This window comes from Pogona vitticeps, chromosome 1 (genome assembly GCF_051106095.1).
Source record: "Pogona vitticeps strain Pit_001003342236 chromosome 1, PviZW2.1, whole genome shotgun sequence".
Classification (NCBI taxonomy): Eukaryota; Metazoa; Chordata; class Lepidosauria; order Squamata; family Agamidae; genus Pogona; species Pogona vitticeps.
In genome coordinates, this window is record NC_135783.1 from 87,368,146 (window position 1) to 87,391,446 (window position 23,301).

Genomic DNA, 23,301 nt, shown 5'->3' on the forward strand with positions numbered 1-23,301 from the left:
AGTTCATCACTTTTAAAGCATGTAGGTGTGTGTTATATGCAGTCAAGTCAGAATAAGACTTTCAAGGTGATAAACACATTTAAGGGGTTATTTTACCACTTCCATCCCGGTGAGATTCCATGGCATTTGTTGAACTGAGTAGCAATCCTGATGCTTTGTCTCTCCCTTGTTTCATTTTGCTTGGTTTACTTGCTTAAAAGCATGTTTGCCAAAATATTATTTGACTCATTAATAAACTTTTTAAATTTTTTTTATTTTTTATCAAGAGGGGTGTCAGAAAGGAAAAGGGGAGTTGAGATTAAAGAGGAAAAAGAGAAACAATCACATACTAACATCCATTCTATACCTATTGCCATATCAAAATTCCATGTTTCTCTATTTACTCTTTTTTGCCTTCTGGGTTTAAGTTCTCATTTCAATATACAGTATGCTATTCATACGTTGCCTGTTGATTTAGTCCACTTATAAAATAAGTCCCATCTTTCTCATTAATAAACTTCTGGTGTGAGATATATTGGTGCTTTCCTCTCCTCACAGTTTTGTTGGTTAGACTGGCAGGGACTCTTCTATAGTGTGCTGGAAGAGTACTGTGGCTGCAAATACTGTTATGCTTTAGGGACTGGTTGGTTTAGATCAGAGGTCCCCAACCCCTGGCCCCCAGCCTGGTGCCGGTCTGTGGCCTGAGCCAGACTGGGCCGCGGAGACCTCCGCACACACTCAACCCTGTACAGCCAGTTTGTGCCTGTACGCACCTGCATGAGCGCTGCACCGCCCTTTGCGCATGCACATGAGCAAGTGCGCTCCCGCACGAGCACTGAGCCACCCTTTGCATATGCATTCACCAATGCGAGAGAGCTCCCTCCTTCACACATGCACATGAGTGCAGGGGGGTGCCCTGCCTTCCCCAGCCAGTCCGCGGGGCTATAAAGGTTGGAGACGCTGATTTAGATGACTCCAAAATCCCTTTGTACTCTTGTTTTTATTAGGTTGTGTAGATGTACATTAGTATTAGTGCATAAAGGTTCCTGCTTTATGCCTTACGGCTTCATGTAACACTAATATTCTTTTAAAGAAATGAACAATATAAAAATTTGCAATTACTAGTAATAAAGCGATCAACATACCTTTCCTTTCAACTCAATAATAGCCTGTTGTCTATTACTCAAGCACATTTGTTGCTGTTCCAGTTCTTGCTTAGCTTGTAATATCTCAATTTCTTTTACAGAGACTTCTCTGTCCTTTTGTTCCTTTCTTCTCTTCAGTTCAACTATTTTTTCTACCAAAGTTTGCTTCTCTTTTGAATAAGTTTCTAAAGGAGTTTTTAAAAAAGCAAAATCAAATTATATCCATATTTTTGCAGCACAAGTGGGAACTTATTTTCAAAGTCTAGAATTGAAAGTTCAAATAAAACTAGTACATTTAAACTCACACAAACTGAAATTAATCCAGAGCCATATATATATGAATGTCTGCTGTTCTCTTTTATACATATGAGCAAAGTTGGCCTTGGGGGAAGTCAGAATTTAAAAAATTAGTTTTATGTTAATGTTTTCAAGCATCATCCAATTGATCTACTCATGGCAAAATAGAATTTGTGACTGTTTATGTGGTCTTGAAGCAAGCCTCAAAAATATCTCTTCCATTCATAGCAAACAGAAATACAGTGGTGCCTTGCTTAACGATGTTAATTGGTTTAAAAAAAAACATCGCTATGGGAAAACATCGCTAAGCGAAACACCAATTCCCATAGGAATGCATTGAAAACTGGATAATCCATTCCAATGGGAACGGATTACCATCCTTAAGCAAAAATCGCCAAAGGAAACATTGCTAAGTGAAACAATGTTTCCCCCACTGGAATGCATTGAAGCCTATTTAATGCATTTCAATGGTTTTGCGATGTCCGTTTTTGCTATTTTTAAAGTGTCTTAAAATGTTCAAAAACTGTTTTAAATGCTTGGAATTGTTAGTGCACCTTGTAAAACCTCTGCAAACTTAATTTGGCTTTGTTCTGACTCTTCGTTAATTTTTGGTGAATTTCCCCCCCCCCCCATTGCAATGCATTGAATGTGGAATGCATCAGATGTGGAAGGAAAGTCCACCACTGTAGTTGTTGGGCAAGTTCTGGAGAGACAAGTAGTTGTTTCCTCTGGCTGTCGTGAATGGGGTTGAAGAGAGACAGAAGCCAAACTTGTAAGGACCACATTTTTAACCGTGCATGAGACAAGGCGGGTGTTGTGGATGCCATGAGTCCCAGAAGATGTTGTGCATGCTGTGCAGAGACAGTTCTGCCTGGTTGAAACTTGCACACAGCGATCCTTATTTTTTGAATGTGCTCTGAAGGAAGAAACACTCTGCCTAGGGTGGAATCCAGGCTGGTTCCTATGTAGTCCATCATTTGGGATGGTTCGAGAATTGATTTCTTTGTATTGATTGTGAGACCAAGATTCTTTAGAGTTTGAAGGATGAATCTGGTGTTTTTGATGGCTTGACATCTGGATGGGGAAACTACTAGCCAGTCATCTATGTACGGGTAAACTTGAATTCCCTGAAGGCGTAAGTATGCTGCCACTGGTGCCATGCATTTTGTAAATGTCCTTGGTGCCGTCGACAGTCCGAAGGGGAGAGGCAGGTATTGATAAACAGTTCTCTGAAATACAAACCAGAGGTATTTTCTGTGGTTTTGATGGGTTGTTATGTGGAAGTAGGTGTCTTTGAGATCTACCACCACAAACCAGTCCTTTTTCCTTTACAGGTGAATGATGGAGTCTAAGGTGACAATTCTGAAGCGTTTTGCGTGAAGGTAAGTGTTCAGCATCCTTAGGTCCAGGATTGGTCTGATTCCTCCGTCCTTCTTTGGGACAGCGAAGTAACAGGAGTATAACCCATTTTTTACATCATTTTGAGGGTCTCTTTGAATGGCATGCTTTTGTAGGAGAGTCTGAACTTCTTCCTCTAGAACAGGGGCAGAGGGTGTGAGTTTGACCTGTCCTAGAGGAAGATATTCTGTAAACTCTAGTTGGTAACTGAAGCGAAAGATGTTTAAGACCCAGGAGTCTGTGGTAATGTTTGTCCAGTTCTGTAGGAAAGGATGGAGCCAGGTTGGTTGATCTTGTCCAAACAGTGTTGTTGGGGAGTCAAAGATAATGTTTCGATTTTTCACAGGTGGTTTGTAGGATTGCCGGCGTTGTGATGGCTGAGGACGGAAGGCAGATGAAGAAGTTGCGGCTTGAGAGGATCTGGGTTGACCCTGAAATTTAAAAGGATGGAAAGATTGTGAAGATTGTGACTATTGTGAAGACTGGAAGTACTGGGAGTATGGTCTTACGCCATTGGTATTTGTTGAATCTAGGCTGTTGCTGAACAGAATAAGACTTGGCTGTTTTCTTCATTTTATGTAGTTCCTCCAGGTTACCATCAGTTTTTTCATTAAAGAGGCCATGGGCATCAAAGGGAAGAATCTCTACATGAGTCTTAACATCGTCCATAATTGTAATAGCCCTAAGCCAGGCATGTCATCTTAGTGCAGTGGTCAGGGAACAGGGGTAAATTACCCCAAATAGGGTAAAAATGAAAATCCTGGGGGTAATGAGGATGTGACCCTAACCCCCTTCCCTCCTCCTTCTCTTCTGCCCAGAGGGGGGTCCTCAGCAGCCCAATCGCCCCCTTACCACCCCCTTTTCCAGCCTGGCTGCAACCAAACCATGGCGGATGGTGGCTGGCAATGGGCCCCAGACGGTGGCATATGGCAGCCGAGGTGGCGGCAGGGCTGGCCATGGTGGAGGTCAAGGCTGGGGCGTGTGGCTGGAGCACCCCAGCCAGGAGGAGCCTCTTCTTCCAGTGCTTGGAGAGGTGGATTGTGGCAGAGGAGGGAGGGTGCGGCCATGACGGCAGCCCAGGCCAGGCTCAGCCTCCTGGCGCTGGGCCACTGCCCCATGCCTCGTCCCGAGATGAGCCTGTCGGGCAGCAGCAGGGCTCACCCGGCCTTGCAACTTCCTTCAGCGGTGCCTGGAGGAGCCTCTTGCCCTTCAGGTGGCAGCTGTCACAGTGCTTTGATGACAAGGCCCACGGCCACCCCGGCGAGCAGCCGTCAGAGCCAGTGCCAGAACAAGAGGTGGCACTGGGTGTCCCCGGAGGGCGAGCCACCTGTTGCTCTTCGACGGCTGCCCAGGAGCTGCCCCTGCGGGGCCAAGGACTGAGTTTGGCCCTGCCAGGCAGTGGTGGCGGCCTGGGCAGTGAGGCTTCGGTGGTGGTGCTTGACTGGCCGTGTGTGATCAAGATCCTTCCTTTCAAATCAAGAGGGTAATGTTGGCGTATATAAATTTTTTAGGGGGTAAAAAGTTAAAAAGTTCCCTGACCCCTGTCTTAGTGTAACAGCAGACATCAAAACCTTGGCAGCAGCATCTGCTGCATGTCGAGATGCTAGTCTTTGATGTTTAGAGACTGTAAGGGCTTCCTCATAAGTATTGAGAAAACCCTGTCATGTATCAACTGGAGTTTGTTTAAGGGCTGGGTGAACTCGCAGCCATAGTTGTTTCTGGTAGGCTCCCATAGCCGTTAGGTAGTTGGTAATTCTGAGGAGGAATGCAATTAAGGAATACATCTTCCTGCCAAGAACTTCCAGTTTTCTTCCTTCTCTGTTGGTAGGTGTAACATGAGCCTTAGTGGAGGGTCTAGAAGAACTTGTTTCTACTATCAATGAATTAGGGATGAGGTGTTTTAAAAAGAAATTGGTACCATCTCCATGGACACAATATAAATCTTCTGTTCTTCTGGACATGGGTGCAGATGTGGATGGCTGATTCCAGGCATCTCTTATAAAATCCATAAGGGCAGGAATAAACGCCAGGCTCAGTGGTGGGGTTCGTTCTTGATTTATATCACCGAAGATAAGGTCCTCTGACGGCGGGTTGGACTGCTCAGTGTGCATCTTAAGTGTCTTGGCCATTCTGGACACCATCTGCACATAAGAAGAAAAGTCCTCAGATGGAGATGAGGGATGGGGGTCAGCTGCATCTGACTCCATTATTTCTCCTGGTAGCTCATCAGCAGATGGCACATGTCGATCATCATTGTCAGCGGCCGAAGAATCAGCAGAGAAAGCTTCCTCCCTTTCTGATGTCGAAGGTGAGCGCTGTCTCTTGCGGTGTTTATCGATGTTGAGAGCTGCAGTTTTAAGATGTCGAGAAGTAAGCACAACTGTTGATTCTGAGAAGGGAGGTACCGGGTCATGTTGAGTTTTGGTCATTTTAGAATTGTGTTTAGGCTTCTTTGTCTTATCAACATTGATAGTCTTTCGACATTGATGGCGGGGAGGAGACGTTGAAGAAGAAGGCAAGGACATTGAGAAATACGAACGTCTCAATCTCATTCTCTGTCTGTGATGGTCAGTAGATGTTGAGGAAGAGTCTGTGTCAGAATAGTCTTGTCGACGTCGATGTTTTTTTCGCTCAGTCTCGGTATCATTAGAATCATAGTATTCCTTATGTCGATGACGAGACTGTCGATGGAAGATATATGTTTGGTCTTCTTTAGTCGTATACGAGGTAATGATACCGGTCTCAATGCGATCAATGCCAACGAAGGAGCCAAAGACGCCCACCCGGTAGATACAGGGCTATTCAGGCCAGAGGCCAAACTCGCCATAGCATGTGCGAGTTGGCTCGGGGTCAGCGATATTGTGCCGACCGGAACAATATGCTCTGCTTGTCTAGGAGGTAGCGAGGTAGCTGCCTCAGACAGTGACTCTCGATCTCGAGAGGAGTCCTCAAGAATTGGTGAAGGCACCGATGCCGAAACAGGAGGTAGTTGTTTGAGAGAGTCCTTCGATTTAGCCGAAGTATTTGGCTTGGCTTGTTTACTAGCCTTGGCAGAGGTGGTAGAAGGTGCCTTCGACTTTGAGGCAGATGACTTCTTCAAGCCTGAAGATTTTTTAGCAGGCTTATCAGTGGTCATAGTAGAGGGCAACTGAGGAGAAACGGTACGAGCCTCAGAGCGTGGAGTGGCAGAGGGTGAAGGGATTTCCATTTCAGATGGTTTAGATGAAGACAGGGTCTTATCCCACAAGTATAGTTTTATTCTTTGTTGACGCACCTTGATCGCAGCTTTTGTAAATTTTTTAGTGTTTGCAGTTGTTTGGCTGATGGGATTCAACAAGGCGAAAAAGACAATAATCGTGACCATCTTGAAAGGGCAATTTATGGGAACAGACGATACAGCGACTGAAGGGACCAGATCAGGACATAAGCGGGTAGGTAATAGAACAGTCTTACTGTTTGTGGAATGGTGAAGATGAGTCACACGGTGAGATAAAGAGCAGGAAATTGGTCTGGAAGCAATTAATCCAAAATGGAGGCAATAGAGTAGTCGAAAGGCAAACCTAGGTCAGGGCAACAGAGATATTAGAGGAGTCAAAAACAGTCCATGGTCGAAAAAATACTGAAAAAATTCAAGAAACTAGCAAAGCTCAAGCGAGAGGTTCCTAGCTACACAGTGGTAAAATGGAACTGGGGGCTGAGGTGGGTGGAGCATGCGCTATAGGGGCAACTTAAACTTTGTTACCTTTCTCTTAGAGCTCTGGAATATTCCGAGAGGTCCAGTGCAGGTGCTGATTTAACCCTTTTGTGTGCATTCACAGAGGCCACGATGAAGAACACAGTGAATGCACCACAGATTGGATCCATGATAGCTGGTCATGCTCTAGGTTCCACTGAAATTCATGTGAATTATATTATTCCTGACTACCTTGTTGCATGGATTCCAGTGGGTCTAAAGCACAACTAAATTAATCTGGGTTTTAGTAGATGTGGATGATTTTAGAACACAATGTAAATCCATCAATTTAAAAATGTAAAATAGAGAGAAATATACAGATAATTCAGCAGAGATTATGAAGAGAGGTAAAAATAATGATGGTATTTAAATTGGAATCAACTGATGGTGAATACAAGGTTTGACACTACAGTACATGTTTACTGACTTTTTACAATACTGCTAATGAAGCCAACAACAGAAGACTACCTTTTGAAACAGAAATTGCAAACAGTTTCATAATGAATACATAATGAACATAATAGTAATACTATAATTAAACAATAAACCACATCAGCATGCATCTCCAAAAGAGCGATGGAAGGCTCTGCAGTACTATTGCCCAGTGATGTGATGCAGGGCCTCTCTACAATTCTTCACACTATTTTAAAAGAACAATTCTCTCATGTTCCCAACCTTTCCAGATTCATGCATGCTGAGCACTACAAAGAAAGCACTTATAATAACAGTAAATTAAAAGAAAAGAAAACACCAGAGAGCCATTTGGCTGTTCTATGCAAGATCTATCACCAAAGAAGGACATTTTCTGCCACCCTGGAGCGACTGCACAGAAAACTCCAGAAATTTCTCTATCTGGCCGAAATTGTTTTGCTTGTTTTGCAATTAAAATATTTATAACTTTGATGTAGAAGGACAGTGGTTTCTTTGTACCTTTGATAATGCTGCCAAAGAATTTGAAGTATGCAGATGTTGTCCCAGTATGCAGTGGGTGATTCTGCCAGTCACTCAGTTCTACCCTGCTATTGGGGCATTATTGTGCATTGATCACTTCCTGCCCCTCCTCTCTCTTGTGTGCCTTCTTCCTTGAAGAAGGGCCCTCTCCATGATGGAGATTGCCTGAGTACATGCTATCTGACTGTTCTCTCTCCATCCATGCCATCCAACTTTACAGGGTGGTTTACCCAGTTTAGAAACGGTCTTCAAAGCTAAAGAAACTTACTTGGAATTTGTAAGACAAATTCCATTGGTTTTCACTCAAATGCTATATTTTGACCTTTGCTACTGAAATAAAGTCTGTAGTTAATAAACCTTTTCTAAAGTTATTACAAGTTAACTCATGTTTTTTGACTCTTAATTTAGCTCACTGGTACTTAACCTTGGGTTACTCAGGAGTTTTGGACTGCAACTCCCAGAAGCCTTCACCAACTGTGCTGGCTGGGGTTTCTGGGAGTTGCAGTTCAAAAACATCCCAGTAACAAAGGTTAAGAACCACTGATTTAGCTCACTGAAGATAATTGGTCAGAACATACAATGATCTCTATAACAAAAGAAACGTAAGGATAGAAGTGAAGCTGCCATATTGCCTTCTTCTCAGTCGGCTGTGCAAGAGGTCATATAATATATCCATGACTCTCTGACAAAATCCTTCCCTCCACATTTAATGATAGGTCTAAAACAACTTGCCAAATTTTTGGGCTTTCATACCTTTGTTGTTGTTGTTTAGTCATTAAGTCGTGCCTGACTCTTTGTGACCCCATGGACCAGAGCACACCAGGCCCTTCTGTCTTCCACTGCCTCCCGGAGTTTGGTCAAATTCATGTTGGTTGCATTTGGATATATATATGTGAATAAATATATGATGTGGGGTGGAAAGGAGGTGGAGGTTCAGAATACTATAAAACCTTTAAATCAATATTGATCCCTAAATTAAAAGTGCTTTATAATGAAATCTTGGAAGGAGAGAGAATACCAGATTCATGGAAGCATTCATTGATAACTCTTATCCCAAAACCTAATAAAGATCTAACAGACCCAAGTTCATATAGGCCTATTTCTTTACTAAATCAGGATGCAAAGATATTTACAGCAATACTTGCAAATAGAATTAATAAATTTATTATAAAATATATCAAAGAGGATCAGAATGGTTTTTTGAAAGGTAGGCAAATGGAAAACTTAACTAGGAGGGTTTTGAATATTATACACAATATAGAAAAAAATAAACTGAAGGCAGGCATTTTATCATTAGATATATTTAAAGCATTTGATTGTGTTGAATGGCCAACATTAAAGACTTTGTTAAAGGGTTGGGGTTTTGGAAAAAAGTTTAGGGGGATAATAGATCAATTATATTTAGAGAATACCTCTGTAGCAATAGTTAATGATGGGATGACAGATCAAATAGCTCTTGGCCGGGGTACTAGGCAAGGTTGTCCTCTCTCTCCAGTTCTGTATTGTCTGGTTATTGAAATGTTGGCAAATGTAATTAGGAACGATGACTTAATTGAAGGTATAGGAGAAAAGAAGACAAAGATTAATTTATTTGCGGATGATTCCTTATTGACAGTGAAAAACCCGTTAGAATGTATAGATAAAATTAAAACACACTTAGAAAAATTTGGAAAAATAACCGGATTAAACATAAACTGGCAAAAATCTTATTTAATGTTGTTTAATTATAGTAGAATAGAACAAGAAAAGTTTACTGAAAAACATGATTTTAAAATATGTAAAACAATTAAATACTTAGGAATAGATTTAGCGAAAAATATTCAAAAGATAAAGGATTATAACAAACTAAAGGAAGTAATTAATAAGAAACTACAAGAATATGATAAGTTCAAGTTATCTTGGTTTGGAAAGATTGCATTGGTAAAAATGAAAATTTTACCAAAAATGAATTTTTTATTCAGAATGTTACCAATGCAGTTAACAGAGGATGATTTGAAATATTGGCAAGGAATAGTTAACAAATATTGTAATGAAGGGAAGAAATCTAGAATAAATAAAAAGTATTGGTATAAAACAACAAAAAAAGGTGGTATAGGTTTACCAAATATAAGAAACTATTATTTAGCTAACCAACTGAGGTTTATTGGTGAAATTATATATAATCCGGAAAGGTTAATTTGGTGGGAAATGGAATCATCAGAATTACAAGGAAATATAGAAAAATATTTATTTGCTAAAGGTAAGAAAGACAAAATAAGTCAAGTTAATAATCCTTTTTTAAAGACACTGTTAAATATATGGTATAAGTATAAAAAGAATTTATGTTCATCATACTCTCCATTTGGATTAGTGACAGAAATAGAAGATTTTCCTACCAATATGAAGGTGTATATGGATTTATTTAAAGAAGAAAAAGTGATTAGACTGAAAGATTGGCTGTATAAAATGAGATCGATAGACCAAATGAAACAAGTATTTCAAAACAAGACTATTTCATGGTTGAACTATGTACAACTGGAAAGATGGACTAAGGAATGGGCAAATAAATATAATAAAGGTAGAGAACACACAAAATTTGAGCAATTTCTATTCTCATATGAGGACATTCAGATGAGTGACTCAGTAAAAGGTACAGTGAGTAAAATTTATTCACTTCTTAATTTAGAGGAAGAAGAAAGTGAGAAAGAAGGATTGAAATTGGTGTGGGAACAAGATATTGGGAAAAGAATAAATGAAGAAGAATGGAGGAGGATATGGAAAATGAGGATTTTAAGATTTATGTCAGTAAGAATAAAGGGAAATTTTTTAAAACTTAGTTTAAGATGGTATTTAACACCGGTAAAATTAAACAAAATTAACACCAGTCATCCAAATGTCTGTTGGAAATGTGAGAAAGAAGTTGGTACATACTTTCATATGTGGTGGGAATGTGAAAAGGTACAAAGTTTTTGGAAACAAATTTTCAAAGAATTAAGTTGTATCTGTGGAAAAGATATAGAATGTAAGGCTGAGATTGCTTTGTTATCAATATATGAGAACGTGGAATATGACAAAATGATTAAAGAATTGATAACTAATCTAATAACAGCAGCTAGATTGATTATTGCTAGACAGTGGAAATTAAAGACTGAATTACAAATTGAAGAATGGTATAAAGAAATATGGAATATAGCATTAAATGATAAATTAACTTGTAATTTAAAGATGAAGAAAGGAGAGTTGAAAAAGAACAATTTTTATGTAATATGGGGCAAATTTTTGGAATATGTGTTAATAAGGGGGAAAGGGAGAGCTCCAAATCAAGAATCTATGCAGTTCTGGAGAGGAGGACAATAGAAGAAGAAGAATGAGAAGAAGAAGAAAAAGAAGAATATGGCAAGAGGTCCCGTATATGGTGGTGGGGAACACTGTTATTGTGTTGTAAGTGTATATGTTTTATGTATATGATTTGTTTTTGTTATAGTTATAAGTAAATAAAAAAATATTTTAAAAAAAGAAACTAATTCATATTGAAATACGCCCAAATCATTGTTTTAGAAACTTTATTCTGCTTAATTATATAAACGACTGAGAAGATGAATTAAGTTATACAAATATATATTGATATTTCCAAAAGGCAGAATGTGAAGCAGTAATACAAAACGTGACCACATGGTGAGGCTATTTTTTCAAAATTAGAAGGAAATTTAAATTATTAAACCTGATTCTTATACTTAACAAGAAAACAAGTGCTGTGCTATTATATTTTCACATTCTTCAGATTAAACCTCTTTTTCATCTTCTGTATCAGATTACTGTCATGTTCTCTAGACTGCTATCACTTCTTCATTTAGAGCTGACTGGCTCATAAGTGACTACTCAGACATTAAAGATCTTTTTTTTTGTATTGTATTGTAAAAGGTCCTCCAGGCAAATGATTTGCATGAAGAATGAAATAAGAATATATTAGATTCTTTGTTTTTAAATACTTTATGACACTGTTTACAAGATAGGAGTAGAAGAGGGAAATTGAAAAGATAACAGAAGATTAATACAAATCTTTGTCACTGAGCTTTCTCTGGTTAGAAAATCCTGCGTATTTAAATATTTACTTTCATTGATAAAGCTTCTGAATCAACAGGTATGAGGAAGGGAATATGCCAGTACATGATGTCTAACTATTTCAACCCCAAATAATGTTGCTTCCTGTTTCATTACCTTCTTGCAAGTATTCTCTTCTCTCCACCTTCCCCCAAAGAAACATCTAACATTAATTAAATCTCCCCAGACCACACTTCAGGTAACATATGAAATCAAACAATATGGCAAAAGCTGTTTCTTGATATATAAAAATAAAGGTAAAGGTTGCCCTTGACATTTAGTTCAGTCGTGTCTGACTCTAGGGCACAGTGCTCATCCCCGTCTCCAAGCCGTAAAGCCAGCGTTTGTCCGTAGACAGTTTCCGTGGTCACGTGGCCAGCGTGACTAGACACAAAACACTGTTACCTTCCCACCGTGGTGGTACTTATTTATCTACTCGCATTTACATGCTTTCGAACTGCTAGGTTGGCAGGAGCTGGCACAAGTGATGGGAGCTCACTCCACTGCGTGGATTCAATCTTACGACTGCTGGTCTTCTGACCTTGCAGCACAGAGGCTTCTGTGGTTTAACCTGCAGCTCCACCATGTCCCTTTTAAAAATAGCTGACAATAAAAATAGTTCTCTTGGGCTGCATTCCCAGCAAGTTTATCTGGGTATACCCTCTATTGTACACAGGATATTGCATTTCCAAGTAAATATATACAGGAAACAACAGTTAGTTATTAACTCTTAAATTAACAACAAAAAACCCCCACATTTTCCTTCTATTATTTTATGTTACTTTCATTCATATATAAAATGCATTTCAAGGTGGCATTCACAATAGCTTCTTCATCATAGCAAACTTGGTATTTCTTCTGAGCTTGATATATAACCTCACAATACAAGATGGGGCACAAACAAAATCAAAACCCAGAACATAATAAATAATCCAGGACTCCAGAATTAGTAAATTCACACTTAATATCATTAATAATTTGAATGTGATTTTCTGGAAAAAATATTAAAATAGTTGGAAAAAAGATGGTGATCCTGCACTTACCACTATCTTATGCTTGGATTCCCACTTTAATTAGACTCTTTCCCATTAATTTTAATGTGATCAAGAATTCTCTGTGTGTGGTGGCGTTATACAAGGCAGCCGTCTTTTTAAATTCCAGATATCATATTGAAAATAAGCAGGAAACTAATAGTACATGTTCCATAGAAAGTGGGTTTAAGATTGCTCTGCTTATGAGATATGTATGTTGATCTTCCTTTATGATTAGCAAGAATTCAAAAGAGTACATCTAATGATGGAACTAATTCCCTCAGTGGAACGAGCAAGGCTATCTCCACTCCCCTGTCCCCAAAGAGAGTCTTCTGTGCATTCCCAACACCTCCTACAAAGCTGGTTTCCAAGTCCTGCAAAAGAAAGGGGGGAAAGTGCAGCACCAGCACCATGACAGATAAAGGCCATAGCCTTTTATCTTACTACTGCAATCTCCCAGTGCCAAGGCCCTTCACTTCTAATTGTGTTTGGAAATTAAACATCACCAGAAATTTCAATGGATTATCATGAAAAAAACAACAACACAAGGGCTGCAAGCAAGCTATTATTTAATGATGTTGAAAAAAGGTTACCATCAGCCACAGTGATCTGGTTGCTAAGTCGTTCTCTCTCTAACTTCAGCATCTGCAAACCACTTTCTTTTCTCTTAAGTTCTAGCTGAAGGCCATCAGACTGAGACTGTAGTTCCTATAAGAGAACAAAAATATTGGCCAAAATCTTGTCATAAATTGTACTAAAATAAGCCCACTGAATCAGTGGAGATTTATTGCGTCAACTCAGTGGTAAGTTCCATTGACTCAAATGGGCCTAACTCTAACTGCACCTTAAACTGCTAAAATATGTCACAGTTAAGAGTAGGGCCATTTGAAACAGTGGACCTTATGGAGGAACAAGTGTGATTTACTATGCTAAGGAACAGGATTTTGGTCTTTGTACAGCAAGTTAAATTGATTTTAATGCTTTCAGTATTTTTTTAATTTTAGAAATGGATATTGAACTGAGATTGGAGTGGGCAACATTTAGTCCTTTAAATCAGTGGTCCCCAACCTTTTCCAAATTGTGGACTGGGGGGTGGGCTCCGTGTGCAGGGGGTGGGGCACGCTTGCATGCATGTGCAGATGGGCACTCGTGGGTGGGTGAAGTGCGCTCCAACGTATGCATGGGGTGTGCTCGCTGGTAGGTAGGGCATGGTCACGTGCATGTGCAGATGGGCGGGGCACCTGTGTGGCGTGCCATGTCTGCATGTGGGAAGAGTGCATGTGGAGGGGGGTTGGGAGATCTGTTTCCATGGCTTGGTCCTGCCAAGGCCACAGCTTGGTACCAGGCCGTGGGCCAGGGATTGGGGACCCCTGCTTTAAATATTTAAAATGTACTGGGAAGGTAGACTATTTTTCACAAAAACTTACACTGAAATAAATCAGTTGGCTTTGAAGGTGACACAATATTTTCACTTTCATTTTTGTTTCTGCTACACAAATTAACACTGCTATTTGAAAATCTCTTCAGATGTCATTGGACCAGGACTCCCATCGCATCACATCATGTACCTAAAGCTGATAGAAGCTGGGAAGCCCACATCTGGAATTTCCCAACCTAATTATTTATTAACTTCCTATGCACCTTCTGGATGCCATCCTCTTTTTTTTTAATCACACCACTACCATTTTAGTTTTTGTCTGTTTGAATTTGGCCAGCTCTATGATGGGGAATTGCCACTACAAGCTGCCTATTATGTATGACTAATACACTGAATTGGGTGTTCCTGAGAATCTAACATTATGCTGCATCTGTTTTTCTATCCCTAAGATGATCAGAAAAAGAATTCTACATATATAAACAAGAAAAGTAACATAATATCTTTTAAAAGATACATTCAGTTCCCATTTAAATGAAAGTGAAAAGCATGCATTGGTTATGCTATGATTCTTACAAATGTAGATGAAGAAAACTTTTACCTGTACTTTTTGCCGAATGTGCTCCATTTCAGATGCAATGCGAGGTTGAAAATTAGTGGCTTTTTTAGCCTGTTCACGAGTAATAATAGCAAGTTAAGGTCAAAATGCACATGCAATAATATCTGAAAGAGTGTTAGTTATGTCTATCATTGTTACTTACCAAACTACAGTGGTGCCTCGCTTAACGAGCGCACCGTTCAACGACAAATCCGCATAGCGACGCGTTTTTGCAATCACTAATGCGATCGCATTGCGATGTTTAGATAGGCCAAAAATCGCATTGCGATGATCAGTAAGTGTTTCGCTTACCGATCTTCGCATTGCGATGTTCTAGAAACAGCTGATTGGCAGTTCCAAAATGGCCACCGGAAGAATAAAATGGCCGCCCGCTCCGTTTTCACACCCTGTCCTCGCTTACCGAGGCGGCGAAAATGGCGGTCGGATGGGGAATCTTCGCTTACTAGTGAGTTTTCACCCCATAGGAATGCATTAAACGGAGTTTAATGCGTTCCTATGGGGTTTTCAGTTCCGTTTAGCAATGTTTCCGGACAGCGACGTTAATCCTGTAACGGATTAACGTCGCTATGCAGGGCACCACTGTATAATTATATGTATCTATTTTATATTGATTTGGTTTTACTGGTCTTTGACCGTAATAAAGTATTCATTCATTGTTACTTCCTTTATGTGTGGATTCAATTGGATAGTCATGTGGTTCTTCTTTATCCCTAATAACTTCACCAGACACCATTTGCAGTGGTAATGATGGAACATTTATTTCTGAACTGTTGAATAAACAATTATCATGAACTGGAACATAGTCTTTTTCACCTCTCTCCAACAGGGCAGAAAGGGCCTTCCAATCTTCTAAAGTGAAGGTTACCGTAACTAGAGTTCCATGGTCCTGGCTGCTCGGCTGGTGACCATTCTTTCATCGTCATCCCTGTCTGTATAGGCAACAGGGGCATGGATACGTCTCGAAGGAAATCTTTCCACTTGGGATGTTTCCCGTGTACCACCGTCTCCTAAGCCCTCTCCACTCTGGCCTCTTTTTCATCTCCCATGCTCGCAATTCACTCCGTTCCCACCCTTTCTTTCTCCTCTCTTAACCTCTTCCTCCATTCTCTTGCTTTTGCTTCTCCCCAGTAAGATGGTCTAGGGGGATTCACTGCTCTTTTCCTATGGTCTGCCTCCTCCCTGGGCACCTTCAGTCTCTCCCACTTCTGGGTCCAAGGATCTTGCAACCAGATCCATTCCCAACCTGGAGGCAATGTCTCTCCTTTCTCTATCACTTCTCCTTCTCCTGCTTCTATCTCCTCCCTCTCCTTGCTTTCCTTTCCCACCTTTCTTAAATGTTCTTCCCTTACTCCCATCCCCCTCAAGCTCTGGGATAGTTCTTCCTCTTCTGCCCTCTGGAGGGACTCCTCTGAGGTTTTTTCTGGAGGCATTGTGAGTCCATATTCCCCTTTTCTCTCTGTGTCCTTTGTGGGGATGCGCAGGGCTCCAGCGAGCGGTGATCCCGCCTCACCTTTTGGCTCATACCTTACAAGTGTTTTTCAGTCAGCATCCATAAAATATTTCCTCCCAATATGCCCTTTTCAAGTATTATTTTCAATATCGCATTCTTATTCCATTAGGGCCCAAAATCTGATTGTACAGTAGGAATGTCTCTGGTAGCAGCAGATTTCTGCTGAGTAAAGGCTTCCTGTTGCAATTTTGACCCACATGCAAAAAAGAAGCCTTTATTAGGAGCAATTTGCTGCTGCCGATGCCATAATTCCCACTGCATAGCAGACAGAGCTGAGCAACAGGATTTTAGTTATTCTTTAGCTGACTGGCTTAGTGCCAACAGCAGATAGTACTGTGGAGGATATAGAAAGTTGGCTTCCAGTTCAAGGAAATAAATTTGCTGTTGAAGGTTCTTGATATACTCAGATTCTACATTTGAAGCTGTACTGTCCATATCTAAAAAACAAACAAAATAAGCTCCCACAGATGCACTTTTAAACTATCAAGCAGAATAAATTCAGCAGTTAAGATCTAGCCAGGGGGCCCTTTTGAAAGAGCCGTCCCTTAAGGAGGTAAGAGGGACGGTTTGTAGACAAAGGGCCTTTTCGGCAGCTGCCCCCAGACTATGGAATGCCCTCCCGACTGAGATTCGTCTGGTGCCGACGCTGATGACATTTCGGCGCCAGGTCAAAACCTTCCTGTTCCAGAAGGCTTTTAATTGAAATAATATTAGCTGTGGGTCTGATGGCAATTTTAATTGTATTTTAATTGTATTTTAATTATTTTATCTTTTACTGTATTGAATTTTAAATATTGTAAGCCGCCCAGAGACCTCTGGGTAGTGTGGGCGGCATATAAATTAAATAAATAAATAAATAAATAAATAAATAAATAAATAAATAAATAAATAAATAAATAAATAAATAAATAAATAAATAAATTATTATTGAAACTTATTAAAAAGTTGTCGTCTAAATAAGATTCTTCATTTCAAGTGCAATATACTCATAGATCCTTTTCACCACTTTCTTCCTACATACAATTTCAATTCAGGTTATCAAGATTCAGGGTGGATTTGATTTTCTCACTTTAAAAATAGTAAATCCTATTTTTAATTTTTTTTTAATCATCACTTTTAATCCACCCTATCAGGATTGGAGTTCCTTACTGTTCTCACTTGGTGCCCTCCACATGTGCTGAACTATAATCCACATCATGCCTAGCCAGCACAACCATTGGCATAAAGGTGGGGAATGCTATTTTATAATGGTCCACTCTACAAAATGAAAATATATTAACATGCCAACTGAATCCGACTAGCGCCTACAGTTGTGCCTCGACTTACGAACGTCCCTACTTATGACCATTTCGAGTTACAACCAGCTCCGGCCGCAAAATTTTGCTTCTACTTGTGACTGGAGCTTCCACTTACAAACAGCAAAAGGCAGGGGAAAAGGCGGGAAATTCAAATTTCTAACTGTAGGTGGCGACGAGGCTGCTTCTTTGTAGCTCTTTCACCCCAGCAGTTACAGAGTGTGCGTCAGAGGAGGCTTGGGACTGCCTCGCTTCTGCTAATGAGTGAGCATGCGTGTATGTTTGCAGGGAGGCTTTGGGCTGCCTGGTAAGATAAGGTGCTGTTTTCTGCTTTTTAAAAACTGTTCTGGGTGTTTTTGCAGCATGGTATTGAGCTGGGGGCATTATGTTTCTGTGCTGTGATGGGTCTTGGGAGGTTTTGTTGCTTTTTGGAGTGTTTTTCCCCATTTCTGATGGGTCTTGGGGGTTTGGTTGCTTTTTTGGGGGGGTTCCCCATTTCTGATGTATCTTGGGGGTTTGTTTGTTGGCTCTTTCCCCATTTCCGATGGCTCTTGGGGGGCTTGGTTGCTTTTTGGGTTTTTCCCCCATTTCCGATGGGTCCTGCATGCTTCCCTTACTTTTTCCTTTGTTTTCTTTGCATTTCTGACCCGCCCCTTTGTTCTCTGTGCATTTCCGATCTGCTCCGTTTGTTTTCTGTGCATTTCCAATGGGTCTTGCATGCTTGATTGCTTCCCCCCTTCGGCCGGAAGGGATTAATCGCGTTTCCAATGAGTCTTGCAGTGATTTTTGGGAGGGGGTGATTTTTTCTTCAGCCAGAATGAATGAATTGCATTTCAATGCATTTCTATGGGAAATGGTGCTTTGACTTACAACCATTTCAAGTTACGTCCATCTTCTGGAACAGATTATGGTCGTAAATCGAGGCACCACTGTACTTGAGTCAAAAGGTTTTGGACGAATTGTGGCTTTGCAATCACCTGAGCACTTCATACACAAGTTTTAAATGGAGCCTTGTAACCAGTAATCCATAATACTGCATGCCTAGCCAAATGACTCCAAATAATTATTAAGTATATCACAATGATTCTTAGATTTAGCTGTTATTCTAGTTCATTAATCTAGAACAGGCTTGTCCAACCCGTGGCCCGAGGGCCGCATGCGGCCCAGGTCAGCTCGTAATGCGGCCCAGTGCAATTTTTTTATTTTTAAAGAAATTCCAAAGTTTCAAGATACACTGCCAGTGCTTGCGTCAGGAATGTGGCCAGGGCATGTCACAACAGTAGAGGGGGAGAGAGGGAAGGAAGGAAGTAGTGGGAGGGAAGGAAGGAAGTAGTGGGAGGGGAGGGGACAGGGGGGCTGCGTGACTGCATTGCACCGTCCCCGTCAATAGGTGGACCCCCTCCCGGCCCCATAAAGCCACCGGAGTTGAAGCTGGCAGTCTCTGCTATCTGAGATCGCAGCTGCCAGTAAACGCGCTTGGAGCGGGGCTGTGGAGGACGGCTAGGGCTGCGCCCCCATGCGGCCCAAACCAAAGGTATGTGCGGCCCAAACCAAATTTTCATCTTATAACGTGGCCCAGGGAAGGTGAAAGGTTGGACACCCCTGATCTAGAAGTAAATGCTACTGAAACTATGACTCCCACATAAAGCTCACAAGCAGGAGTGATACTGTTACACGCATATATGTCCTTTCATACTACTTTTTGTTTCCAAGCTGAAAATGAAACAGAAAATACACTAAAAGCTAAATAAAAGGGAAGTCAACACAGAAAATTAACTAACAAAGGATTGCATAGTATATAATTGTGCTGTGGGCATATAAGGCACTCTCTGTTCAGGTTACAATAGAGGATGGAAAAAAGGCAGCAACAGAATTAGTTTAATACTGTACATTAGACAGTTGGAAGCCTTACTGAAAAGCTGCACTGAATTAGTGACTGCTTTGGTAAGTCATTTCCAGCACCGCTTGGCCTCTTTATTACTATGGATCTGCTCATCTAATAAACTCTGGATGAAATTACGAAGTAAACCAAAAGAAATACAAAATATTTCCCAGTACTGTATCTAAAATTTTACATTTTCAGGCAGAAGTAATCAAAATCCCCCAAATTCCATCCTTCAGTGAAAGACGTGTCCAGTTATAATATGAAGCAAACTACGAACCAGGCATGCAGGCATTATTTCCTATTTATTGGCCTCAGCATAATTAATCACACTAAAGAAAGCTCACTGAATCAATGGGGATTTGGTGAGTTAACTCCTCTAAGCTTTATTGATTCAAATGGGCCTGGATTTGCAACTGACTACGTATTGGATTTCAGCCATTTTTTATGCTCTCAAAAAATCATGCTCATTTGAATCAATAAAGTTTACAGAGTTGATTCACCAAATCAAGTCTGCAGATAGCCTTGTTCTAGTGTCATTTACTACAATAAGCAACAGGATTTTGGCCACTACTGTATATACATTTATATCCACATTTCCTTGAAGGAAGCATACATGCTCCTAACTCATTTGAGTTCCCACAACGGCTTGTAAAATGATTTAGGCTGTGTGACAGTGACTGCTATAAAGTCACCCAGTGACTATCATCAGAATACAAACATGGGTCACCCAGATTTGAATCTCATACTCTTCAACACAGCAGTACAGTGGCACAATGGTTTCATTATCCAAGAAGTTATTCCTAATTTCCATTCAAAAATGAAGGTATGTTTAAATAAAGTGGTTTAAATGTATGCACACTATTCTGCCATGGACACTTAAAATTTTATCAGCAGTGGTGTCTACTTAAAAACAGTGCTGTAGAGGAGTTAGGTCCTGCAAGTCAAAGTAACTTTTTTTTTCTAATTACAGTACCAGGGATAATGATGTCTATAACTCCAATCAGGCATGCCTGGTCCCTCTGAGTTTAGCTACAGTCCTCACTGTACTTCTGGACTGTCCTTAGTGGATTGATTGTAGGGTCAGACATGACAAGTGCTAGGAATTTACAATTTACCACTACAGCTCATAACTGAGTTCAGTAGCAATTACTCCTTGTTGAGTAAGAACAGGATTATACCATTACATGATTTTCCATTGAGAACATGCAGATTGGACAAATTTGGATTATTCAGAGACTGAATTTTTATTAGCTTTACACTCAGCGTTTTTTTTAAAGGATCTCTTTAATAAGAGACCAACATGCATACATATTAAGAAACAACCAATACATCTTTAAAAAACAAATTCCTGTCCTGTTTTTGTTCAGATATTTTCTAAAGGAGACATGTGAGCCTTCCCACTTTTTCCTCACAATTACTTCATAAAGTAGATTAGACGAAGAACCTTTACCACAATGAACCACTCAGTACACTTTGAGTGCATATTTCAACATTTAGCCAAACTCTTCTCTACTGTCCTACACAATTGAAACACAATCTTTGACCCTAAATGGAAGATCAGAGGTAGCGTCTAATACTTTGCCCAAAATCCAGCACTATGGTTTGATATCACATGCCACTGGAGTTGGGAATTTCTCCCCTCCTGCTATATGTCTGTGCTGCTGAAAAAACCTGCTCTCAAAAGATCTTCCAGCCCTCTGGAATAAGGTTTCAGAGGGCCTTGAGTGTGCAGGAGGAAAGAGCCATTGGCAGTTCTAGCAGAAGCACTGGGATTCAGCCGAAGTACACCCTTGCATTGTGACAATTTAAGATAGCTTTTGTTTGAGAAGACGTAATATCTAATCCCTTTTAAGTGAAACATTATGAAAACAGCACACGGATACCCATTCATTCATTTATTCATTTATTCATTTATTCATTTATTCATTCATTTATTTATTTATTTATTTATTTATTTATTTATTTGATTGATTGATTGATTGATTGATTGATTGACTGATTGATTGACTGATTGATTGATTGATTGATTGATTGATATCCCGCTCATCTGGTATATTTATACCTAGTATAAACCAGGGGTTATACCTAGTATAAACCAGGGGTTTATACTAGGCTTCTTTTCGTCCTCTTGGCAGTTGAGTTATTATTCAAATTCTCATTCTCCTCATTAGAAAGCTTTTCCAGGCGGAGAAAGTACTGTTAAAACCTGATGCCTGGAATGAGGAATTGTCTCCATTCCCCCCCCCCGCTTTCCCTCCCGCTTCATACTCACGAGCTTCAACTCACGACTGACCGAAACACAGATCCGGTGATGACACATCTGTAAAACGTGCACACTAGACAGCAAAGAGATGTTTTGGGAAGCGCTGTTTCGGTTGCAAAGTTTCAGAGGCGGAAAAGAGAGCACGTGCGAAAGCCGATCAGCTCATAAGGGTTGCAAAATAAACAGATGCGGTTTTCTTGGCAGAGATGATAGGCGAGCAAAGTGGACTCGAGCGTTTTGCCTCCATTGCCGGAAGCCTCTTTTATGTCGTTCAGGGGACTGCCTCCCACCCACCAAATCTGAGTGCGTAGTTTATGGAAAACCTGAGGGGGACGCGCGTTGTGTGTGGGGGGAACCAACGGAAGGCCCCCAAAGCCTCACCTCTTGGGAGTCGGAGGCCCAAGCGCTTCTGCTCCGACCGCTGTGGTTTCCACGGCAACGGCCAAACTCCAGAAGCAGGCCTGCGCCCTCCCGGGGAAACCAAAGGCGCAGAACCGAGCGAGGGCCGCGCCGCGAAAGAGGAAGGCGGATTGGCCCGTTCCCCCGTCGGAACCCGTGACCGGGATTGGAAGAAGCGGGGCGAGCCCCGGTCGCCGCTGCCACAGTTCTGAGTTGCCGGATCCTGAATCTGTCTCTTAGCAACTGCCGTCATCACGGCTTCCTTGCAAAGCAAGGGTTGCCTCCAAACCCTGCTTGGAAATCCCTTTCCCACTAATTCCAACGAGAGCAAGTTGGTTAAACATAGCCCCTCGAGGTTAAACCCCTGGGCGAAGCATATTATGCAAACAAACAACAGCAAAAACAAGGCAAAATAAAACTAAAAACGTCCTAGCACCTTAAAGACTAACTGCTATATTTTAATACTATGAGCTTTCGCAAGGCCAGTCCATTTCCGCAGACACCCAAGCAATGCTTCTCAGTCCGTTCAGTCCTTACGGGATACATTGCAAGCTACCCCCCTCCCCCCCCCTTAATTTAACAGGCTATGTTGCCTGTCGGCCAATAGCCCTTTTGTTGATTTTGTTGTTTAGTCGTGTCCGACTCTTCGTGACTCCATGGACCAGAGCACGCCAGGCCCTCCTGTCTTCTACTGCCTCCCGGAGTTTGGTCAAAGTCATGTTCGTCACTTTGATGACACTGTCGAGCCATCTCATCCTCTGTCGTCCCCTTCTCCTCTTGCCTTCACATTTTCCCAACATCAGGCTCTTTTCCAGGGAGTCTTCTCTTCTCATGAGATGGCATTTCTTTTATGCCTAAGGGCCAAACTGTATAATTATAATTGTATTTGATGCCCAGTTATTTGAAGTCTGTGAAACACTGTCTAAAACAAAGTACAAGCAAGTCCTTGCTTGAATGTGTTGTACAGTATTTTCATCTCTCCCAATCAAAAATAAATCCGTGAAATATGTTGTTCAGATTCATGTTGCAGATATAAAATATATTCATAATTTAGAGGCAGTTTCCCCAAATTGTTCATGAAAGTATGCAGGCGTGAACATTTGTAATTAATTTATTGCAAGTATTTATGGAATCTAATTACAAAAATATGATTTCTTTCAAACAATAAAAGTAAAAAAGTGAAAACAATTACTAGGCAATAAAATCAATTAAATTAAAACGTCAAGACAGTAGTTTCTCTTTAAAAGTTTATTATGCTTACATTTCTAAGAAATACCATAATCCATAAGAGTGCCAATTTTAAAAATCCACTATGAATACCTGTGAAAACTCCATATATAA

At 40.7% G+C, this 23,301-nt stretch overlaps 1 protein-coding gene across 8 annotated transcripts in view; it reads right to left on the reverse strand.

Moving 5' to 3' along the window:
- LOC110079215 (uncharacterized) overlaps nucleotides 1–22,373 on the reverse strand; it is a 34,390-nt gene extending 12,017 nt beyond the window's left edge. For 3 of the 8 annotated variants that reach the window (XM_078383384.1, XM_072997079.2, XM_072997077.2), the window contains exons 1-5: nucleotides 21,943–22,373; nucleotides 16,465–16,555; nucleotides 14,591–14,669; nucleotides 13,208–13,322; nucleotides 1,125–1,309 (exon numbers count right to left, since the gene is read on the reverse strand). In XM_078383384.1, the coding sequence (XP_078239510.1) occupies nucleotides 1,125–1,309; nucleotides 13,208–13,322; nucleotides 14,591–14,669; nucleotides 16,465–16,555; nucleotides 21,943–22,213 (741 nt within the window). In that variant the 5' untranslated portion in view covers nucleotides 22,214–22,373. Of the gene's footprint in view, nucleotides 1–1,124; nucleotides 1,310–13,207; nucleotides 13,323–14,590; nucleotides 14,670–16,464; nucleotides 16,556–21,570; nucleotides 21,921–21,942 lie in introns of those variants that run through there. The other 5 variants (XM_078383385.1, XM_078383386.1, XM_072997084.2 and 2 more) reach the window with 5 other exon arrangements.
- Between the last annotated feature and the right edge of the window lie 928 nt (nucleotides 22,374–23,301).